Source organism: Erpetoichthys calabaricus, chromosome 11 (assembly GCF_900747795.2).
Source record: "Erpetoichthys calabaricus chromosome 11, fErpCal1.3, whole genome shotgun sequence".
Classification (NCBI taxonomy): Eukaryota; Metazoa; Chordata; class Cladistia; order Polypteriformes; family Polypteridae; genus Erpetoichthys; species Erpetoichthys calabaricus.
In genome coordinates, this window is record NC_041404.2 from 13,138,410 (window position 1) to 13,159,170 (window position 20,761).

Sequence of the window (20,761 nt, forward strand, 5' to 3'; positions counted from 1 at the left end):
ACTCCTTCCCAAGTGTCTCACACACACAGTTCTTCCTTTGATCGTGCCACCAAAGCCAAACCTGATCAATCACACCAAAGCCAAACTGACCAATCAGATTGCTCAGAGGAAACAGAAACACACATCTTAGCATTTTATTATATAATAGATTGATACATGTTGTCTTTGCTTATAAATATGACTATGTACTTTACATAATCAAGCTCTTGAGATCTGGACCACATACTGTACATACATCAAGAGGACTTCCTCAACAACTTTCATCTTCAGTGCCTGCATTGAATCCTGGGCATCACCTGGAAGGATTGTTTGCCAAACAAGATCGCCTGGGACTAGGCCAGCATGCCAAGCATACATGGACTTCTTACACACAGATGTCTAAGCTGGCTGGATCATGTCCGCTGCATGCAATGGTGCTCACATTCCCAAAGACATTTTGTATGGAGGGCTTGCCACACGATTCCAGCCCACAGGAAGACCAATACTGAGATATAGTGATGCTTGCAAATGTGACCTGAAGACTGCAGACATCAGTTTGGACACATGGGAAGAGAAACTGCTAGTCCTTGCAACAACCTGTAAGTTTAAGCATCACTACGGCCAAGGAGAAGAGAACTGCACTGTGGCTGAACAAAAGAGTCCAACAGCAACTATTAACCTTTCTGTGCAGCAGACATGCCAAGGACTGCCACTCATGAACTGGCTTGTTTAGCCACAGCTGACGCTGCTCCACATCCAACTGAGTCCTGAACTGGGTGTCTCCATTGTCTATCCAGAAAGACAAAGCATAATGTGTCTATTACAGGTTTACTCTTGCAAAGCTTGAGCCTGTGGATAGGCAGGGTGAATTATAAAATGTGAAGAAGTAAATAACAGACAGGGAAGTGTACCAATAAAGCTTCAGGTTGAATCTCATTGTTACCTTGACATCCCTGCTATTAACTTCACTGAGTAAACTGTGTGACAAAGAAAAGTTACACCCAGAAGCAGAAGCAGCTGTCAGGTTGGCATGAAAACTGGAATAGGAGATTAGCATGGCCAAATACAAAAAATGATTAGTTTTGAAAGTCAGTTACGCTCATGGTAGCTGCTAAAGGGACACACACTCAGGTTATTATAAAAGGAAATGTCTGGGCAGAGTTGAATCATCATGATCTCACCCATACTACCATCACATAAAACAAACAAACAAACAAAAAAACCTTGGGAAAGCATTCTGCATTCTCATAAGAACAAAATCCATTTGATAACAGAATGGTGATAGACATGTGAAAGTATAATGATGCTGGTGAAAGTGGTTCCAAACAAAATAATCTGGGAATTCTAGAGAAATAACACTAAAGGAGGACATGAAGATTTTGTGACAAACCTTCACAGCACTTAGTATGTCTACATTTTCCACTGCCTAAAGACATTTGAAACTCTGAACAGATCACTTAATAGCTACTTGGATCAGCAATAAATGATTCACTGAGATAAGACTCTGTTCAAGATATATATTATGACCTTTAACCAGTGGCTGTTTGACACCCGTCACTGTGTCTTAACTGATGTCAAGCTTGAGCAGTGACAACTGCACATTCTCAGCAATGAATTTCACTTCAAGCTCATGAATTATGATTGATGAATGCGCATATGGAGAGGATTGTAGACAACATCTTTAAACAACACGCTGTCATGAAAGAGTGGGTCATGAAGTGGTGCGTGATCTTCTACAATCACCTAGATTGTTAGTTTAAACACAAGAAGATACAGTATATAGAGGGTATCTAGCCACTCATCGTACTTTCTTTTGTTGTAAATCACATATACTGTACCTGCCATCAGGAATGTCTCCATTAATTTGGTCAGTCAGTCAGTCATTTTCCAACCCGCTATATCCTAAAACAGGGTCACAGGGGTCTGCTGGAGCCAATCCCAGCCAGCAAAGGGCACAGGCAGGAACAAATCCCAGGCAGGGCACCAACCCACCACAGGGCACACACACACACCAAGCACACACTAGCGACAATTTAGGATCGCCAATGCACCTAACCTGCATGTCTTTGGACTGTGGGAGGAAACCCACGCAGACATGGGGAGAACATGCAAACTCCACACAGGGAGGACCCGGGATGTGAACCCAGGTCTCCTTACTGCAAGGCAGCAGCGCTACCACTGCGCCACCATTATTTAAAACTTTTTTTTTATTCAGCCACACACTGTATACATGGTGTCGTCTCTGACAAAGTGTGGATGAGACATTTTAAGAAGGCAAACACAGTCGGCTCTTCTCCCACAGCAGTCTTGTACCTATCTGAAAGACTAACATTTACTGCTAACTTATATTGTAATAGCTTATCAATCAGTGCCTAAAGGATATACTTAGCCATTTGTATCAAAATCTGTAAAAATTGTTAAAGGTTCCAACAACCTTCACATGTTCTTTTGTTATGGTTTTGGAATGACTTATTATTTACATTTTACCTATTTTGTTAACTGTTTTCCATGCAAATTGGACCCATGCTACCAGTGGTGGTTATTTTATGTCACAGAGTTTCACAATGCTGTTTCTTCCTAATGTAGTTAAGCTATTGGAAGCTAACAACACTCTTTAACTGAGGTCAATAAAAATGTACGCCTCTTATTACTTTGTTTTTGCACTTCATAAATATACGGACGGTAGAACAGACCTGTGTCATGTTTGATCACTTTAGCACTTTGGGGCCCAGGGATTCATTACTTTTTTAATAATTTTGGTCAGTTAAAAAAAGTCAGTTTCTGATAAATATGGAGCTTCTTTAGGAGGAGTAGAGCCACTTAAATGTTCCTGAACTGTTTGTGATGTGGCTGCCTTTTCCAAATTATTTAAACAACAAAAATTAATGAATAAGCCTATATTACAGCAGAAGCATTTAAGAAAATAAGATCTGTATTTACTGTTGACTGTTAACCAGACTCTGTACAAGCAGAAAAATATGATAATGTCTAGTCTGCTTGTGTTTAGTTCTAACAGCCAGTCTTTTTACAAGTTCATTGTTGTCCAATGTTTTCAAAATATTCTGCTTTTCACAGAATGTGGGTGCCGATTTCTGCCTGAACGCCATCTTCTGGCAGCTCCTAGTGAGTCAGGACAAATCATGAGCTCTTCTAAATTCTGGTGAAGTTAGGAATGGTTTCCTAAACTAGGAAAACTGATTAAATACTATTATTCCTACTCCTAAGAGTAGGACCAAATTTGTGTCACTCTGAGATTTTTGAGCAAGTTAGGACCATTTTCCTACTCTGAAATGCTTGATAAATATGGGAATTGATCTCCATAATACTGAAAGAGGCAAAGGAGCTGCATTCATTTAGGGTCTCCAGAAAGGGCCCTTCTGGGTAGGAACTAATAGAACAGACCCTGGAAAATGATAGAGACCTTACCCACCTCCGATGGTAGTCCCCTTTGCTGTTAAATTGTAGGACAGACTCTCCTTTACTTCCCAAGGCTACCATCTCACAGCGGCACTCTCTCCAGCAAAATATCGTAAAACACTCTTTGTGCCAAATACCCAAAGTCCCCTACCAGCCTATCCAATAGTTGCTCCAGTTAATTTGTTTAAAATATCAGTCAAACTTATGTAAGCTATTAATAAAAAAAAAATCATAAATTCATTAGCATCTGGGCACTGAAGTCCAGGTGCCCTCATGAGTGCCAGTACCTTAGCCTTCTGCATGACGGTGCCCTTGACAGCATTAGAGAGGGATGATGTGCGTTTCCTCATTTCTGATGCACAGTTTACTGGAATCTGTGAATCTGCATAGGCACTGGTAGTGTTACTTCCGGAAACCTTTAGAAAGACAAACCGTAAATGAGCATTGCTTTAGAGATCCTCTGATACTCGTATGCATGCATTGGAGGAACAGGGGTGCCTTACTTGTTTATGCTGCTTCATCTCACTTGAAGCACTAACAGATCCTCCAGCCAGTGACTTTTTCAGGTTCTCCTTCACCTCGCTCAGTTTTAGCTCCAGGTCCACACGCTCACGTTCCCTCTCTTTGCAGGCCTCTTCCAGCTTTGTTATCTGATCGTCTAGAAAATTCCTCATTTTCCCTGTATTTCAGAAACTGGATATTAGTATACTGTAGTTTGTAACTGAACAGCTGTCTAGAATTGTTTGCATTCTGACCAGCCCTCTTGGACCCCCTGAAGGCTGAAACATATAAAATGAGACCACTGGAAATCTATCACATGCCATTGGATTTAGAATCTCTGCTCTGTATTTTGAGTGTAATGTGGCTAGACTGTAATCCTGCACACACTCCACCACAATCACAAGATTTGATTTCTTTAAAACCCATCGGCTCTTTGAAAACACAAATCCAACGTGATTTCTCCAAACTGAACTCTGATAAAAGATGGCACAGTGGTACATCTGGGAGAGCTGATCTCTGACAGCAAGTTACTTTGTATCCAATACCATGTAGAATTTGTATGTATACACTGATTTTCTGTTTTCCTCCCACATCTCAAAAATGAATTTATTAGATTAATTGATGACTGGAATGTGGCTGTGTGTGTGAGTGGGCTTGGTGATGAACTGGGCATTCTTTCCTTTTCCAATGATTGTTTCTGTCTTGTTCTCAGTGCTGCTATGATAGGCTCTGGTCCCTGTGACCCTGAACTGAATTAAGCAGGATGGATGGTTCCTGGTGATTAACCCATGATCTTTTTATGAAATACTCTTTCAATAATGGTTTAACTTTCAAGAGGACTGTTCAATTAACATGGTGGTGTACTGGTTAGCATTGTTGCCTCTTGGATTTAACATACTAGGTTTGAATGCCAGACCGCATGCGGTCTGTGTGAAGTGTTTACACAAGTTACCAGCAAACTAATCAAAACCCTTTAATATATTGTAATTCAAAATGTCAACTCCAGTCCTTCCTTTGCTGAACTTCTCAGTAACAAGTAATATACTAAACGAATAATGAAATTGCCAGGAATTTAAAAAATAATTCTGAGCACCTACATGTGAAAAGGGTGGTGATTTCCTCTTCCTCCACGCCACAAACACTAACTGCCTGTTTAAATACAAAGGAGGCTTCTTTCATACTCGCTTTTCCAAACCTGCTTCACTACACTCTCTCACACAGAGCCATGAGAAAAGCTGGCAGCCAAGTGACACTGCTACAGGAAGTGGTGTGAAAACAGAAAACATACTTCATTGACCATTTTACTATTTGGGAGGGCTGACCAGTTCCGGCTTAGAGATGAAAATTAGCAGAATTCAGGAAACATCTCAGTAGATGAAAATTCTATAAAGCAGCTTTTACGACAACTTTGTGTAATAAAAAATATAGAAAAAGACATAACGAAGGTGGAACTCGGGGACACTTCAAATCCCACCTATCTTTAGCACGCTATCTTTATTTTGCAACAAACCTCTTCTATCAGTACCCGGGCTACAGGTGGTGTACCACTAGAAGAAATGAGAGGGTTAGACTAACAATTCCCTTTCACACAGAACTGGGCAAAGCTTTTGGGCCTCATACACCAACAGATTCATAGATAGAATAATTCATCCTTAAACTTATCTCATATATTCCAGAACTGAAGTGCAGAGTTGCATGGGAATTGTTTTCTTTTTACATGGAAGTTTTTCACATCAATTGCTATTGTCCATAGTTTCTCACCACTGGGAATTGTTCAATTTCATTCCGTGACATACAATTTCTCCATAAAATCATTAGATTAAATTTTTTTTTATTGACCAACACTACATGGGGAAAGTAACATAAAAAAATATCACTTCTGGATGGAGTATTCCTTTAACTTAAGAGAAGACAGAACATTTTATTTCACATACGAAATATTAAGAGGTGTATCCGAGATGTGGTCCTTTAAGTCTGACTGAAGGGCATTAGGGTACAAGAGCTGTAGGAGACAAGAGAAGGGGTGCTAAAATGGCCCCTCCATTCAGAATACACATTGATGAAGTAAGTACATCATTAGAGTATGGGCATCAAAGAATGATACACAATAATTGAGTAATACATTGATAGCATTACAACAAATGGCACCAACAAGAAATAAGTAAATTCCTATGTTTTTGCATTCTGTACACCCTATCTGAAAGGCTTATGTTACACCACTGAGCAGGGCACAGTACCTGTACAATTTTTCAGAGCGTCTTTCTTCTCTTTCTTCTGCCTTCTCAGCACAGACAGTTCATTCCTGATCTCTTCTTTCTGTCTTTCCAATTTCTCTTTCTCCAACAAATACCTCCTGGCATCTTCCTCTGCCCTATTTTTCCCATATTTGTACTGGTTTGCATCTGTGGCAAAATAACAAATAGAAGCTTGAATTGAGTTCAGTCTGCATTGCACGTTTACATAATACTATTTCTGCACAGAGTGGTAACTAAGAGGTTCAATACATCACAGTCTGAGCACAGATAAGCTATGTAATATGATGATTACCTTATATATTCGGCAGGATATAAATCTGAGGTTACTATGCATTTGTAGTAACAACAATTAATATGTAAAGGAGTTCCTGTTTCAGTGTTTATATATTAAGACTATCTGCATAATAAAACTTAACTCCATTACAGTGTGCACTTCAGGCCCTTTGCTACATGGTAAAGTTGAATATCATCCTATCCTAATAAATTGTGTTTACTAAGAAATTTGTGTTGTAACAGCCAAATCCTTTAAGCCAATTATAATAGTAAATTTACCTTGGTTTGCGTAGTGTTGAACTCGAATATAATGTAGCCTTAACATAGATAATGGAAGATTCAGTTTAATACAAACCTGGGTACCTAATCCCTAAAACAGAATACCATAAGTTTCCATTTTCCCCAATTTTTTGTTTACATTATAAACTTTTTCCTCGTTTTATGTGTGAACTGTTTTCTTTAAATGTCACTAGAATCTTTAAAATAAAGACACCTGGAGAAAGTCATACTAGTGCTGGAATGCCTGCATTTGAAATCCTTGACAAATGCAGCAACAGCAGTATTTCATCCCTGCTTGTATAGAAACGTTCATAAACCTTACAGAGAAACGTTGCTTAAATATAAACTGTTACAAGTGGCTTCTTTCCATTATTCCAGCTCATGCACAGAGACCAAAAATTACTGCATGTACACAAGCACAAATAAATTATGAAATGGTTAATTATTCAATGCATTTATCTTCTTGATCTATGCAAACAAGGCATGTAATGCTTAACCAAAATACGCACAAGAGAATTTCACTGCAAACAGTGCCACTCTCTGCAACAAATAATTAAAAGGCACTGAGCGCAAAGTAAACTGTTATAGACAACTGGCAATGACCGGTTACAGTTATATCCTCCTTTGTTAATTTTAAGGTTCACACGACTAGTTGATTGTCTATTATTAAACAAAGCATTGATAAGGACTGCATGGCTCCTTCAAGCTGCCACCCTCCTGAAAAAAGTGAAGGTGTCTTTAGAGGCATCCACCATGTACCACACATGCTAATTATTACAGGCAAACTGTTCTCCAAGCTGCAATTCACATTTCAGCCTTCATTTCTTAAGAATCTCCTATTGTTGGATTGTTAGAATACATGATGATAATTAAGAAATTAACAGAAATAACTACATTAAGCTATTATTAATTTGGATAGAAAAAAAATCAACTCAGTTAAACATTTAGGGCTTTACTTAATCAAGTATATGATGACAATAAATCAGGGAATATTGCAGCATTAGTCAGCGCAGGGGCGGCACGGTGGCGCAGTGGGTAGTGCTGCTGCCTCGCAGTTGGGAGACCTGGGGACCCGGGTTCGCTTCCCGGGTCCTCCCTGCGTGGAGTTTGCATGTTCTCCCCGTGTCTGCGTGGGTTTCCTCCGGGCGCTCCGGTTTCCTCCCACAGTCCAAAGACATGCAGGTTAGGTGGATTGGCGATTCTAAATTGGCCCTAGTGTGTGCTTGGTGTGTGGGTGTGTTTGTGTGTGTCCTGCGGTGGGTTGGCACCCTGCCCGGGATTGGTTCCCTGCCTTGTGCCCTGTGTTGGCTGGGATTGGCTCCAGCAGACCCCCGTGACCCTGTGTTCGGATTCAGCGGGTTGGAAAATGAATGGATGGATGGATAGTCAGCGCAGGGCCACATGAAACACAAATCAGCTGAAGAGCACATTCACATCTCCAATATTATAATACATACTGCATGCGTACACACCCATTATTATGACGGGGCAATTCCGCATGCTACCTGTGCAAAAAGCAAAATGGTAAAATATGGTTGTTATTCAAAAATAAATTATTCACTACAAAAATAAGCACACAACAGGGATGTAGGTGGGGAAAAACAGTACATCAAATAAACAAAGTTCTGGTTGTGGAAACAGGTACTGTATTAGGGAAGGACTTAGAATCCTTTATCAGGTGGGGTGACTTGCTCTCTTCCTCAACATCCAAAAACACAGGGATCAAGTACCCAAAAAGTCACCCCACTTGGTTTTAAGGCATTCTGGGAAAGGAACAGTTTTATGGTCCCATTTGAAACTACTTCAGAGTCAGTCCCTGGAGCCGTGTCTGTGTTTAGGGAGACCCATAGAAAGTCCTGTGGCCTTCTCCTTCGCCTAATATCATACCCCTTGGCGGTCCCAGGTCTCCCTGGAGCCCTGAGCTTCACAGCGCAGTTACTGTAAACGTTTAGACACACTTCACAGTGTCAGTGCTGCATGCCCTCTAAAACCTGCTGCAAAGCTTTACCTGTTACATACAGGGGCTCTCTCTTGCCACCCAGAGATCTGGAAAAAATTCTCCATCTTCATTCCATTTATTCTTGTGCCTACAGAATAGTCACTTGTGTGGCACTCCCTACATAACCGTTACTACATATTATAGACACACATATGTACAGTGGATTCAGAAAGTATTCAGACTGGGACACTTTCTGAACACTTCATTGTTTTCTATATTTAATTTAAATGGATATGTTTACCATTTTTGCCCATCAATAAACACTCAATAACCCATAATGACAAAGTGAAAACATGTTTTCAGAAAAGTTAGCAAATTTAATAAAACTCAAAAACTAAAATCTCTCATTTATAAAAGTACTCAGTCCCTTTGCTGTGACACTCCAACTTTGCTCAAGTGCATCCTGTTTGCCGTAATTCTCCTTGAGATGTGTCTAGAATTTGACTGGAGTTAACCTGTAGCAAACTGAATTGACAGGACATCATTTAGAAAAGCACACACATGTACTACATATATGAGGTCCTACATTTAACACAGCGTATCAGGACAAAAACCAAGCCATGAAGTTCAAGAAACTCTCTGTAGACCTCCACAAACCAATAGTGCCGATACATAGATCAGTGCAAGGGAATAAAACCATTCTAAAGCTCTGACTGTTCCCAGGAGCACAGCGGCCTCAGTAAGTGTGAAATGGAGGCAGTATGGAACTGCCGGGACTCCTCCTAGTCTGGCCAAACTGAGTAACTGGATAAGAAGGGCTTTGGGCTTGGAAGTCACCAAGGACTCAATGGTCACTCTAATAGTGCTTCAGAAGTCCACTGCTGAGATGGGAGAACTTGTTAGAGGGATGAACATCCCAGTAGTGCTCCATCAATCAGGTGTTTATGGAAGTGTGGATAGACAGAAGTAAAATGCATTTGACAGTTTAAAAGACCCTGACAGCATGAGAAAAAAGACTCACTGGTCTGATGAGACAAAAATGTAACTCTTTGGGCAGAACTCCAAATATTATGTCTGGCAAAGTTCAGGCATTGCTCATCACCTGCCTAATATCATCCCATTAAAGAAGCATGTTGATGGTAGCATCATGCTATCACAGTGCTTCTCAGGGACAGGGAAAGGAAGGCTGGTCAGAATTGAGGGAAGGGTGAATGCACCCAAACACAGAGAAGTCCTTAAAGAAAACCTGCTTCAGAGTGCACGTGACCTCAGACTGAAGTGATGGTTTATGTTTCTGCATGACAATGACCCAAAGAATACAACCAAGACTTCATGGAAAGTCTCTGACTGTCCTTGAGTAGCCCAGCCAAAGCCCAGACTTAAACCTCATAGAAAAGGGGTTCTCAATCTTCCAGGAAGAATGGGGTAAACTGTCCAAATCCAGGTGTGTAAAGCTTATAGAAACTTACCCAAGAAGACTCAACCACAATAAACTGTTCAGAAAATGAAGGGATCTGAATGTTTTCTGAATGAACTGTATTCATAATTTAATGAGAATATATATGGGGTATGCACTTGGTGCCACTGCCCACCTGCCAAGTTGTTTGGCCTGTCTAAGGTAAAGTCATCACTGATGGAGAATCACAGGAATTATCGGGTAGAGGGGTTCTTTCCTCAGACTGGCTGGCCCAGCACTGACTCAGCTGTGGAATGTCCAATAGGGGTAGGTAGCTTGATGGCTGAGGTCTTCAGGACTCTGAACAAATCCAAATCGTATTATGGGATCATCTAGTGTTGAATTCTGCTCTGTACTTGTAATATTTCTATTGCATTATCATATTGCATTGATGATTACTTGTGTTGTGTTCTTTGTATTGTATTGATCACCTTTTTTATGACACCCACTGCACACCAAACCTACCTGGAAAGGGGTCTCTCTTTGAACTGCCTATCCCTAGGTTTCTTCCATTTTTTTCCCTACAAGGATTATTGTGGGAGTTTTTCCTTGTCTTCTTAGACAGTCAAGGCTGGGGGGCTGTCAAAAGCCCATTGCGGTACTTCTTGTGTGATTTTGGGCTATATAAAAATAAACTGTATTGTATTGTACGAATTTGCACAATGTTTACACTTCCATCAGAAGTAGAACAATCTGCACTCCTTTAGAGACTGTATGCTACTGGCAGCATTTTAACCAGATCCATTTTTTTTTTTTTTTTACAAAAAATTATAATATGAAACTTTTTGATCCTGGTCACCTGAGAAGGTACAAACCTGTGGCAGTAGAAAACATGCCTTGTATGTCTGTTGTCAAGGCTCACAGACCCTCATCAACTGAATTGGTAATGTCCTGTTTTCATAAATTTACACACAAAAAGAGAAGTCCAAAACGCTCAAAACATTTTTTTGGACGGGGTGACCTGGGCACACCCGTAATCAAAGCTGAAACTGGGTGTTTAGATAACTTGGAACAATGTACTGTTGCCATACACATGTTGCTTATGACTGGATGAAAGGAGAGAAAATTCTACTAAAATAAAGAATGTGAAAAAATGTTATCTATCCCTTAATTTTTAGCGAAGTCTTTTGAACTGCAAAGGACATACACAATGGCAATGTTTTTGTTTATGGGGCCATCAATATATTACACTTACTTGATGCGTGACGCTTGATTGTGACCTGGGGGTCAATCTTCTGTGATGCTTTACTGGAGAAGGATGAATGTCGCTTGACTTGGTTTGCAGCGGAGCACTTGGGTCCTGATACCTGGAAATTCTGTTAAAAAAAGACACAAATTAGAGAAATGGGAAAAGATACAATGTTTACCTTATGACGCAGTCTTTCTAAACCCAGACTAGACCAGGGGTAGTCAACCTTTTTATACCTACCGCCCTACTACTACTTTTGTATCTCTGTTAGTAGTAAAATTTTCTAACCGCCCACCGGTTCCACAGTAATGGTGATTTATAAAGTAGGGAAGTAACTTTACTTTATAAAATTTATAAAGCAGAGTTACAGCAAGTTAAAGCATATAATAATAATTACCAAGTACTTTATGTCGGATTTTCGCTAAGTTTGGCAAAATAAATCTCTATAAAACAACTTACTATAGTTAAATCTATCTTTTTATTTATACTTTGCATACATAGAAATTACATTAGTTAATTGAATTATTAGTGGGATCCCTGAGGCTGATGCTGGGAAACTAAATATTGAATATCCGGTTCAATTTTTGTGAGGAACAAACGAAGGTCTCCCCTTTCGGAAATATTCAGGCGTTTTCTTTCTTTGGTCATAATATGATTAACAGCACTAAATCCTGATTCCACAAGATATGAGGTAGGGAAAGGTATCAATAAACTGAATACCATTTTCCACATATTTGGATATAAGACCGGCATTGTTTTATTTTGCCATAGGTTTTCATATCCACCACTGTTGAATTTATGTTTACTTTCTTCATCATATCTAATTTCTAACAGTTCTTCTTGGCAAGTTGTTTCAGCCTCTTCAATATTTGCGGTAAAAGGATTTTTCATCCAGTCATATACCTTCAATTTCAAAATATCTTCAATCGTTTTTCCATGTCCAATTTAAGTTCGTTGAGGTGGCTACTGAATCTGCCAATATCCTCTGGAGTTACATCATCTTTTATAGATGATAATTGAGGAAACTGATGAAATTCTCTCTTCAATAGATTATGACGAAGTAGTTCAAGTTTGTCAATAAATAATAGCACAATACTTTGGCAACCTATAAGAGTTTTATTAGCTCCTTGAAGCTGCAAATTGACATCGTTAAATCTCTTGAAAATATCTGCCAAGTAAAAGGCATCATTCTTTACTGTTTTTAACTGTTGACACAGATTGGTCTCATTATTACTTTCAAAAAATTGTATGACACTATCATATAATGCTACAAATCTAGCCAAAGATGTACCCTTTGATAGCCACCGAACTTCTGTGTGCAAAAGTAACTTAATAAAATCTTCATTATTGTCCTGGCAAAGCTGCCGAAACATTCTATCATTCTTTGCATTGGATTTGATCTTGTTTACAGCTTGAATTATTATAGTTAATGATGAATGGAGACTTGTACTTAGATGTTTTCCTACAAGATGTTGTCTGTGCACCACACAATGAATACATAAAACATTTGGCACTTCCTGCTTCAAATAAGCAACAAATCCACGATAGCGACCTACCATTGATGGTGCTCCATCAGTAGCGCATGCAACAATATTATTCAACGGAATATTATTTTTTGTAAAGTATGTTCTCACAGTATTAAATATAGATAATCCTTTTGTATCTGTGATGAGATTTACTGCGAATAGCATTTCTTCTCGTAATATATTGTTTTCATCAAAATAGCGTACATATGCCATCAATAAAGCATCATTATCTGCAATGGTAGATTAGTCCAATTGCATGGAAAATGAAGAGTTTTGGAGAATACTTATAAGTTTGTTTTCAACATTAACTGCCATTTCATCAATTCGTCGCTTTACTGTGCTATCGCTTAGGGGCAACGTTTTTAAAATTTGAGGTATATCCTGATGCATTACTGTTGAGATAAATTCTTTTATAGAGGGTATTATTACAGTTTCTCCAATATTATAGCTTTTCCACTTTTTGCAATTAATTGTGAAATGCAATAAGTGGCAATTAATCCATCTTCGTTTGTTGTATGTTGTTTCTTAAATGATGCAACGATAGTTGAACAATTTTGAAATTTTTTATATATTTCCTGAAAATATTCAATGGGCTTGTCCTTGTCATTTGGATGCTTTGTAGAAAGATGTTCTCGCAATCGACTTGGCTTCATTGCCTTACTGGATAATGTTTTATGGCACAACAAACACATTGGATGTTGTTTATTTGCAACAGATTCTATGAAACCCATCTTCAGATACTCTGGTGAATAGCCATGTGCGTATTTCTTTGAGACATGGGCTCACGATATTTCACAATATTTTGTTTGAAGCTGTAAGCACGTACTTGCTCTCAGAAATTTAACTACGTACTGACTTTAGTTTCGATTACGTAACGATTTAGCTTCACTTACGTAACGTGAACAAAACTTATGTGCTTGAAGTCTGTTGTTGCGTGGTCGCGACTTTTGGAAGGCTGCGCACTTTTCCGATCTGGTATGCGAGACGTTCTTCTCGTCTCCTGGCGTTGGTCAGGCAGGATCAGGCGTTCCGGTCGCTGACAGCACAGCATACGTTGGACATGAATGGTCAGTCAAGGCGCTGGCTATCACGATCCCGCGAGGTTTTCGTCACACCGTAATGTTGAAAGATATATGGATCCAACAACAGCCGTTTGGAGTCAGGATCAGGATGTAGTAATTGTAGCTCCTCGTACGTTGAAATGATGAATGTGTTGACAGAGTAACAAATGCTGGGTACCTCTAAGTTGAGGATTGCTGGACGTTACAAGTGTTGTGGTTGAGCGAGAGTTTGTCGAGACGAGACTAAGTTAGTGAGTATCCATGGTTGTGCGTTTTATAAAATTTTATGTAGCGGGTGTTGGCCAGTGGCATCACTTCTTTGCGATCGGGGCGAAGTAGCGAGACATCGGCTAGTTTTGGCAGTCCAAGGGGGGGTTCCTAGAATGTCACCCTATTACCCTAAAATCCTGGAATCGAGACGAAAATATGAGTTAATTGGTGTCTCCATTGTCTGGCAGTTTCTGTCATAGACAGAAGTGTCGAACCATGGAGTTCTTTGTCTACGGGGTAATAAAACAACGAACAGCTAGTTTGTGGGCGACAATAGTATGTAATCACAGCGCCATTTGGTTGCTCCACTACCGTCCACCATGAAAGCTGGAACACCCACTAGTGGGCGGTAGGGACCAGGTTGACTACCACTGGACTAGACTCAAAGACTGTCAAGGCTTGAACTAGGAATCATCTGACTTCAACCTCTGCTCACTGGAACAGAAGTTGAGCTTAGAAAGAAAACAGCTGAAATGTGGGCAACCATGACACACTGGTAGGTAGTGTTCAAACTGGAAGTTAAGATAAACTAGGACAAACTGAGAATCTGCTTCTCAAGTAAGTGGTGACTGAAGCTCATTAGACATTAAGTACAGATGAACTTTTGCTGAGGTGAAGCAGATGCAGCCCAGGAGGAGCCTGTGAAGGGTAGATTGAGTGATTTATACAAAGTGAATGAACGATTAAACTGAGACGTGCAGAGAAACAAAGGGTGAAGTGATTTGCTTAAGGACCATACTGGAAGTAAGACAATGACCTGAGAGGTCCGGATGCAGAGTCTTTTTTTATCTTGTTATAATGCTTAGTGGACTTAAACAGCCATCTATTACTCTATTTTCTATACTGTGTTGTTTCCATTAAAGTTCCTACTCTGTAAGCATCGAGTACAAGACAGGAAAAGGACAGGATGCTGCATAATCACACAGAGCCCTTGGAGTCACCAAAAAGACAACCACAGTGCGTGGTTGAAAACCACTGTGGACTTGGAGAGAGCATGTAATCTTCACACAGACAGAGGTAATATGTTGGAACTCAACATGGGTCTCAGTGACGGTCAGCACTGCATTGAGCCTCTTTAGCTGTGAAGATGTTAGCATTATAACAACATTATAAGTGGGGGAAAAAGTTTCCCAGGCCGCTCCCACGTTTCCCATACAGAGATGTAGGAGCATGAGCAGCAAGGGGGCTGGAGAAATCTGACCTGCCTGCAAACCACAGGGTCTGTGCTCATCTGGAAATCCTGGGGCACACCCTGTCTCCACCTGCATTTTCTGGGTTTGGCTAGTGGGAACTTTCCTTTCCTCTCTGCCTTCTTTCCAGCTCTCTTCTTGGCAGAGCATCTTGGAGGAGGATGTTCCTTCTGGATTTATGCTGAGCCATACTGAACTCTTGTACAGAGATGGGAAGGTCACATATGCTGTAGTTAAGCTTTGTTTTTTTTTTCAGTATGTTACTTGCACTCATAAGGACTTAGGAATTCTGGGAAAAGCAAGCCACTCTGTCATTTGGTGTCCAGATGCACTCTGGTCAGGTGGGCTGATAGAGGCAATACACACTCATACAAAAATAACATGCTTCAGTGATTTCATTCTAAAACTCCCCACAGTTAAAAGTGTTTGTGGTGTTGTTTTAAAAATTTACTCTGTTTTAGAAGTGAGGGAATGCTGTTGTCACTTTGGAGACATCTGTTCACACCTTTCCTTATAAAAAATTAAACCATTTCAACCTTCAGAGTGGCAGTTATTAGAGACAGAATTATAATATAATATTATATATATATAAGACATGCACATCTATCTATGTCTAAGGGATATTTTACTTCAAATATAAACACATAGTGCGGCACGGTGGTGCAGTGGGCTGCCTCGCAGTTAGGAGACCAGGGTTTGCTTCCCGGGTCCTCCCTGCGTGGAGTTTGCATGTTCTCCCCGTGTCTGCATGGGTTTCCTCCGGGTACTCCGGTTTCCTCCCACAGTCCAAAGACATGCAGGTTAGGTGCATTGGCGATTCTAAATTGTCCCTAGTGTGTGCTTTGTGTGTGGGTGTGTGTGTGTGCGTGCCCTGCGGTGGGGTTTGTTTCCTGCCTTGCGCTCTGTGTTGGCTGGGATTGGCTCCAGCAGACCCCCGTGACCCTGTAGTTAGGATGTGTTTGGATATAAACACATACCCAAAATAATGAACCTTATGGAGTCACTGCTTAGATTAAGAAAGGATAATGGCATCAACCACTGCAGAAATCAGCAATAATTTCACAACATTAGAGAATTACCTGGTCCTCTTCAATGGAAACCTCATCATAGGTCCTGCCATCGGAGGGCCCTCTTGAACTGTAAGAAGAAGTGGCCCACCTATGGGATTGACAATAAGTGGTTAAAATATCTAGACACACAATACCAGTTCCAAACAGCAACTGAAAGCAGACCACAGTCCTAGGTGCTAAGCATTATGTGTCTGCTGTATAATCTTTTAGCATTAGCCGAAGTTTCCTAATGAGTGATTCATATTCTGAGAATTGCAGAGTGAAGAATTATCTTAATATTTTGTGTCAAATGCTGCCTTTACATAACAACACCTGAATTATATCCTGTGTTTCTCTCTCTACAAAACATTTGTTTTACGTGCATTAGTTGTTAGAAGGTGCCAAAAACTAAACACTGTTAAAGAGGCCTGGGTTAATGAAAGATGAAATGTATAGTACAGCTCTGTGTACACACTTCCAAAGTTGTTAAAAAGTAAGATGTAAGTAGGTAAGCCCACACACCCACTTACATGAAGGAATGCCTTACGGCATTCACAATGTTGGCTATTGTGTCCACATCAACATAGTCATAGTGCAAAGATTCTGGATCGGTGGAGGATCCTGTCTGCGCCAGGATCAGTCCCAGCCAGCGCCCCATCTCCTCGGAAGAAGCAGCCTAAGGAAGTAAACAGCAGCAGCTGCATTACCTAGTGTTATCACAATTGAAGTACCCTGAATTGGGGACTCTGTACAGTCTAGGGTGTTGGCACAAAGTTGACATATGACCGCCATTTTACTTTCTTGTGGCGCAAGTGTCCAATGTACTCACATGCACCCACTGAATGTTACTCTAGCAAAGTGCTGTGTTGAGTTTATAAATCCCCAACAGTGACCCAACATATAAGCAGGTATTGTCGTGCAAGAGTTAAGACAGGAGTCTTCAAACTACAAGGGTATCAATTTAATTTCTGCCTCTGCTTATTGTCCGACACTGGGCAAGCGCCTTGACCCACCTGGGATTCACTTACAAAAAATATCTATAAACTATTATTCTAAACTTGTAAATCAGCTTGGATAAAGCTGTTAAAAAATGTACAATAAAAATAACAATAAATATTATTACTCCTGTGAACATGAGCCACAACTCTAATGCTAATCAGAATACAATAATGTTGCATAGCATAAAAACAAGGTCCTTTATGTAAGCAGAACTCTTTTTTCAGCTGGAACTGAAACTGGAGTGCTGCCTTGAGGTCTGATATTATGTTGTTGTCAGCCTTAGCTTTTTTGTTTTGTTATAGTGAATCCTCCAATGTTTGGCACTTAGCTCAAAGGAAGACACACCAAGGGCTCCAAATTCAAAACGATTGAATGGATGATGAGTGTTCTAAAGCGTGAATGCTATACAGTGTAGCATAAGCAGTTCTCTCCACTCTTGTCTATATACCTCTAAAGCTGCCACCTCATTGCCATGACGAAGAAGCCGAAAAGCAAATGGGTGCTTGGGACCAAGGCCTGGAACCACCTCACATCCCTTCAGTGTAACGGCATTGATGCGAGTACGCAGATCAGTGGGGTCCTTGTGGAAGTAAAGTGTATTCCTCTGCAGGCGGCACCAGCGTTCCTTCCAGCACTGATTAACCAACACATTCAGATATCCTGAAACACATGTAAGAAAGCACAAGAATGCACTTAGACTGCTTTAAGTGCTAAGTTGCCTCTGAAGAACTTAATTTGAAGAAAAATCTAAGAGACACAGTGAAGAGTCTTAAGTCACGTATATGGGTTGGGTATTCAAAATGTTTTGAACCACATCTACTGACTGAAATACCAGTTAACACCAAATAAACAACCTCCTGATGTGTATGTGTAAGACAGAAGATTTCATGCAGAAGGAAAATGACAGCATTTTAAGTTAAAAACTATGTACCAGGCCACAGGGGAGCCTTTCTGTATATTGTTTCAATACTGACCGCTGCAGGGAATGTCCTCACTCGGGGGATCTTCTGGTGCCACTGGTTTCTTCTTTGAAAAGCTGATGATTCTGGTAATTTTCTTTCCTGCTGCCCGGCTTACGGATCCCTTCAGCTCTGCCAGACTTCCTTTCTTTCCCTTAGCTGCCATCAGATATAATAAATGGGGAATGAGTGGATGCCCTTAAGCAGCTCTACCGGCACTGTTACAGCATACATCATAAAGCCCTCACCTTACTGCTGAAGAGCTTCTACTGGGAGAGATGAATATGCCTTCTGGTTTGAAGCTCAGAACTGACTAGAGATTGTCGCCCCGGTACATAATGTTATGTTAAATTTATTCAATGCTCAGAATTTAACAGCTTCTTTTAAAGACCTCTTTTAATGCATGTCTCTGAAATGCAAATATGTAAATAACCTTATCATGTAGCTTTCCTACATACTTCTCTGATGAAGAAATAATGCTTTTCTTCTTCTTTTATTTTTTGAGTTTTGTTGTATTAGTGGTTACAGTCCTAAAAAGGCAATATTTCCTAACCTACAGCCTTGATTAGGTGGGCTGCAATATCATTCCTGTAACACACAGAAGTTATTTTTAGTGATCGACAGTTGGCTACCATTAAGATAAGTGCTATCCCCTCTCTATCTTGAGGCAAAACTACCAGCCTAGATGTTTTTTAATTTTTGTACTTCTTATCTCTAATGTTGGTGTTGCTGCTTGTAAACAGGCATTTTTGATTCATGGGCACAGTATGGCCCAAAGGGGATGAGAGAAGCTCCAAGTGTGACTGAAGGATTGGAAAGTGTGATCACAAACAAACAGACATATGAATGTGTCATCCCTATGAGGTTCCTCCCTGGGGGAGGCAGCTTGCCAATCTTTTTCTGTGTTTCTGCTGCTTTAGCTGAGCTGGCTAGTCCAGTCAATTTCTGCACATTCATCAATAATTTGACTGAAGAGAGGAAAAAAGCCATTCATTGCAAGCTAATTTGGAGCGGAACTATCTACAACTATACTTCAGAAGGAATGGCTCAGCCATAATAGGAAATTATTTAGAAAGAACAACTTGGTTGTTGTACTTAAGACAACCCACACCTGATCAGGTATGCTGGAAAGCAAAAGATGACAGCATTGCAAAACTACCACACATATAAGCCAGCTCACTAATACGAAGAAAGAGAAGACTTTAAGTAAAAGTTATCAGATAAATAATGAAATAAAAAATGTCCTCCAGTTATATCTCAGTCACTGCTGCCCTGCCATCCCAGCACTCAGGAGCAGATACAATTTCTGGATACTTTGCAGACCCTTGTAACTTGCAAAAACAAAACAACAAATAAATTAATAACTGGCATGTATCTAAGGCTCAAGAGCCTGGGAGTGATTAACATGTCGTGAGCCAATGAGTCACTCCCCAGTTACAAATATTCTCCCTTCCTTTGTCCTTGTTCAACCTTTTAGAGTCCAGGGCTCATATTTTTTCTGCACTGATTTACTTGGTTTATTCATTTTAATTAATTGATAGTCAACAAAAAGGATGCTTGACTTAAGCTGTTTTTCTGATATCTGCCACTGAGTCACTGTGAACTGTCACCACTCTAAATTGGGGCTTAATTTCTTCTTGGCTGCTCACTCTGTCTCTATGACTGGTCATTTTGCTCTAAACGAGTATAATGGACCCCACAAAACATGAAAGAAAGCAAGATGCACACAGTGTGGTTAAAGTTTAAACCTGATACAGAGTTTTTTTAAAACATCTGTCAAGTCAGAAAGTAAGAACCAAAGAAGCAGACAATGCAAAGACATATGCAGAAAGTAGCTTAATGGATTCACAGTTTGTGTAATGGCAGCATAGTATTCCGATCAGCAGCAGGGTGTATGGCCATGGGTGTAGCAGTAAAGTCAACCAGACAGTTTCTGCTTAGTGGCTGAAAATATTACCGTCTTTACTAGATTCTCCTTCACAGGAATTTCTTAAGATATTTGTGGCACTTAAGGCTATCCCACATTTAAAAAGATACCCCATTGTTCAGTATAACCGTATTGTAGTGCATTGTGTTTATGTCTCAGCTCTGCTATTACCTTCTCAATTTTGTTGCTTGTTTATAGTAACATGTTTGCAGTCTGGGAACACCTGTGTCTTTGAGTCTATGATGGACCTTCTGACATGGTAAAATGCATTTGTTTTAAACATTTCTACAATATGAGCATTGATATATATTACTGATAAAGAAATGGATTAGGGTCATGCAGTCAGGTAGTTTTTGGAATTACAGTGATCCCTCGCTATATTGCGCTTCGACTTTCGTGGTTTCACTCTATCGCGGATTTTATATGTAAGCATATCTAAATACATATCATGGATTTTTCGCTAGCTCGCGGATTTCTGCGGACAATGGGTCT

General features: G+C 40.1%; 1 protein-coding gene across 1 annotated transcript in view; it reads right to left on the reverse strand.

The window, feature by feature from the left end:
* The window catches only part of LOC114660186 (actin filament-associated protein 1-like 1), an 88,018-nt gene that overhangs the window by 8,334 nt on the left and 58,923 nt on the right, over positions 1–20,761 (reverse strand). The window contains exons 11-18 of the mRNA XM_028812707.2: positions 18,358–18,501; positions 17,832–18,043; positions 16,915–17,060; positions 16,415–16,493; positions 11,295–11,406; positions 6,135–6,299; positions 3,900–4,075; positions 3,684–3,812 (exon numbers count right to left, since the gene is read on the reverse strand). Coding sequence (XP_028668540.1) covers positions 3,684–3,812; positions 3,900–4,075; positions 6,135–6,299; positions 11,295–11,406; positions 16,415–16,493; positions 16,915–17,060; positions 17,832–18,043; positions 18,358–18,501 — 1,163 coding nt within the window. The remainder of the gene's footprint in view (positions 1–3,683; positions 3,813–3,899; positions 4,076–6,134; positions 6,300–11,294; positions 11,407–16,414; positions 16,494–16,914; positions 17,061–17,831; positions 18,044–18,357; positions 18,502–20,761) is intronic.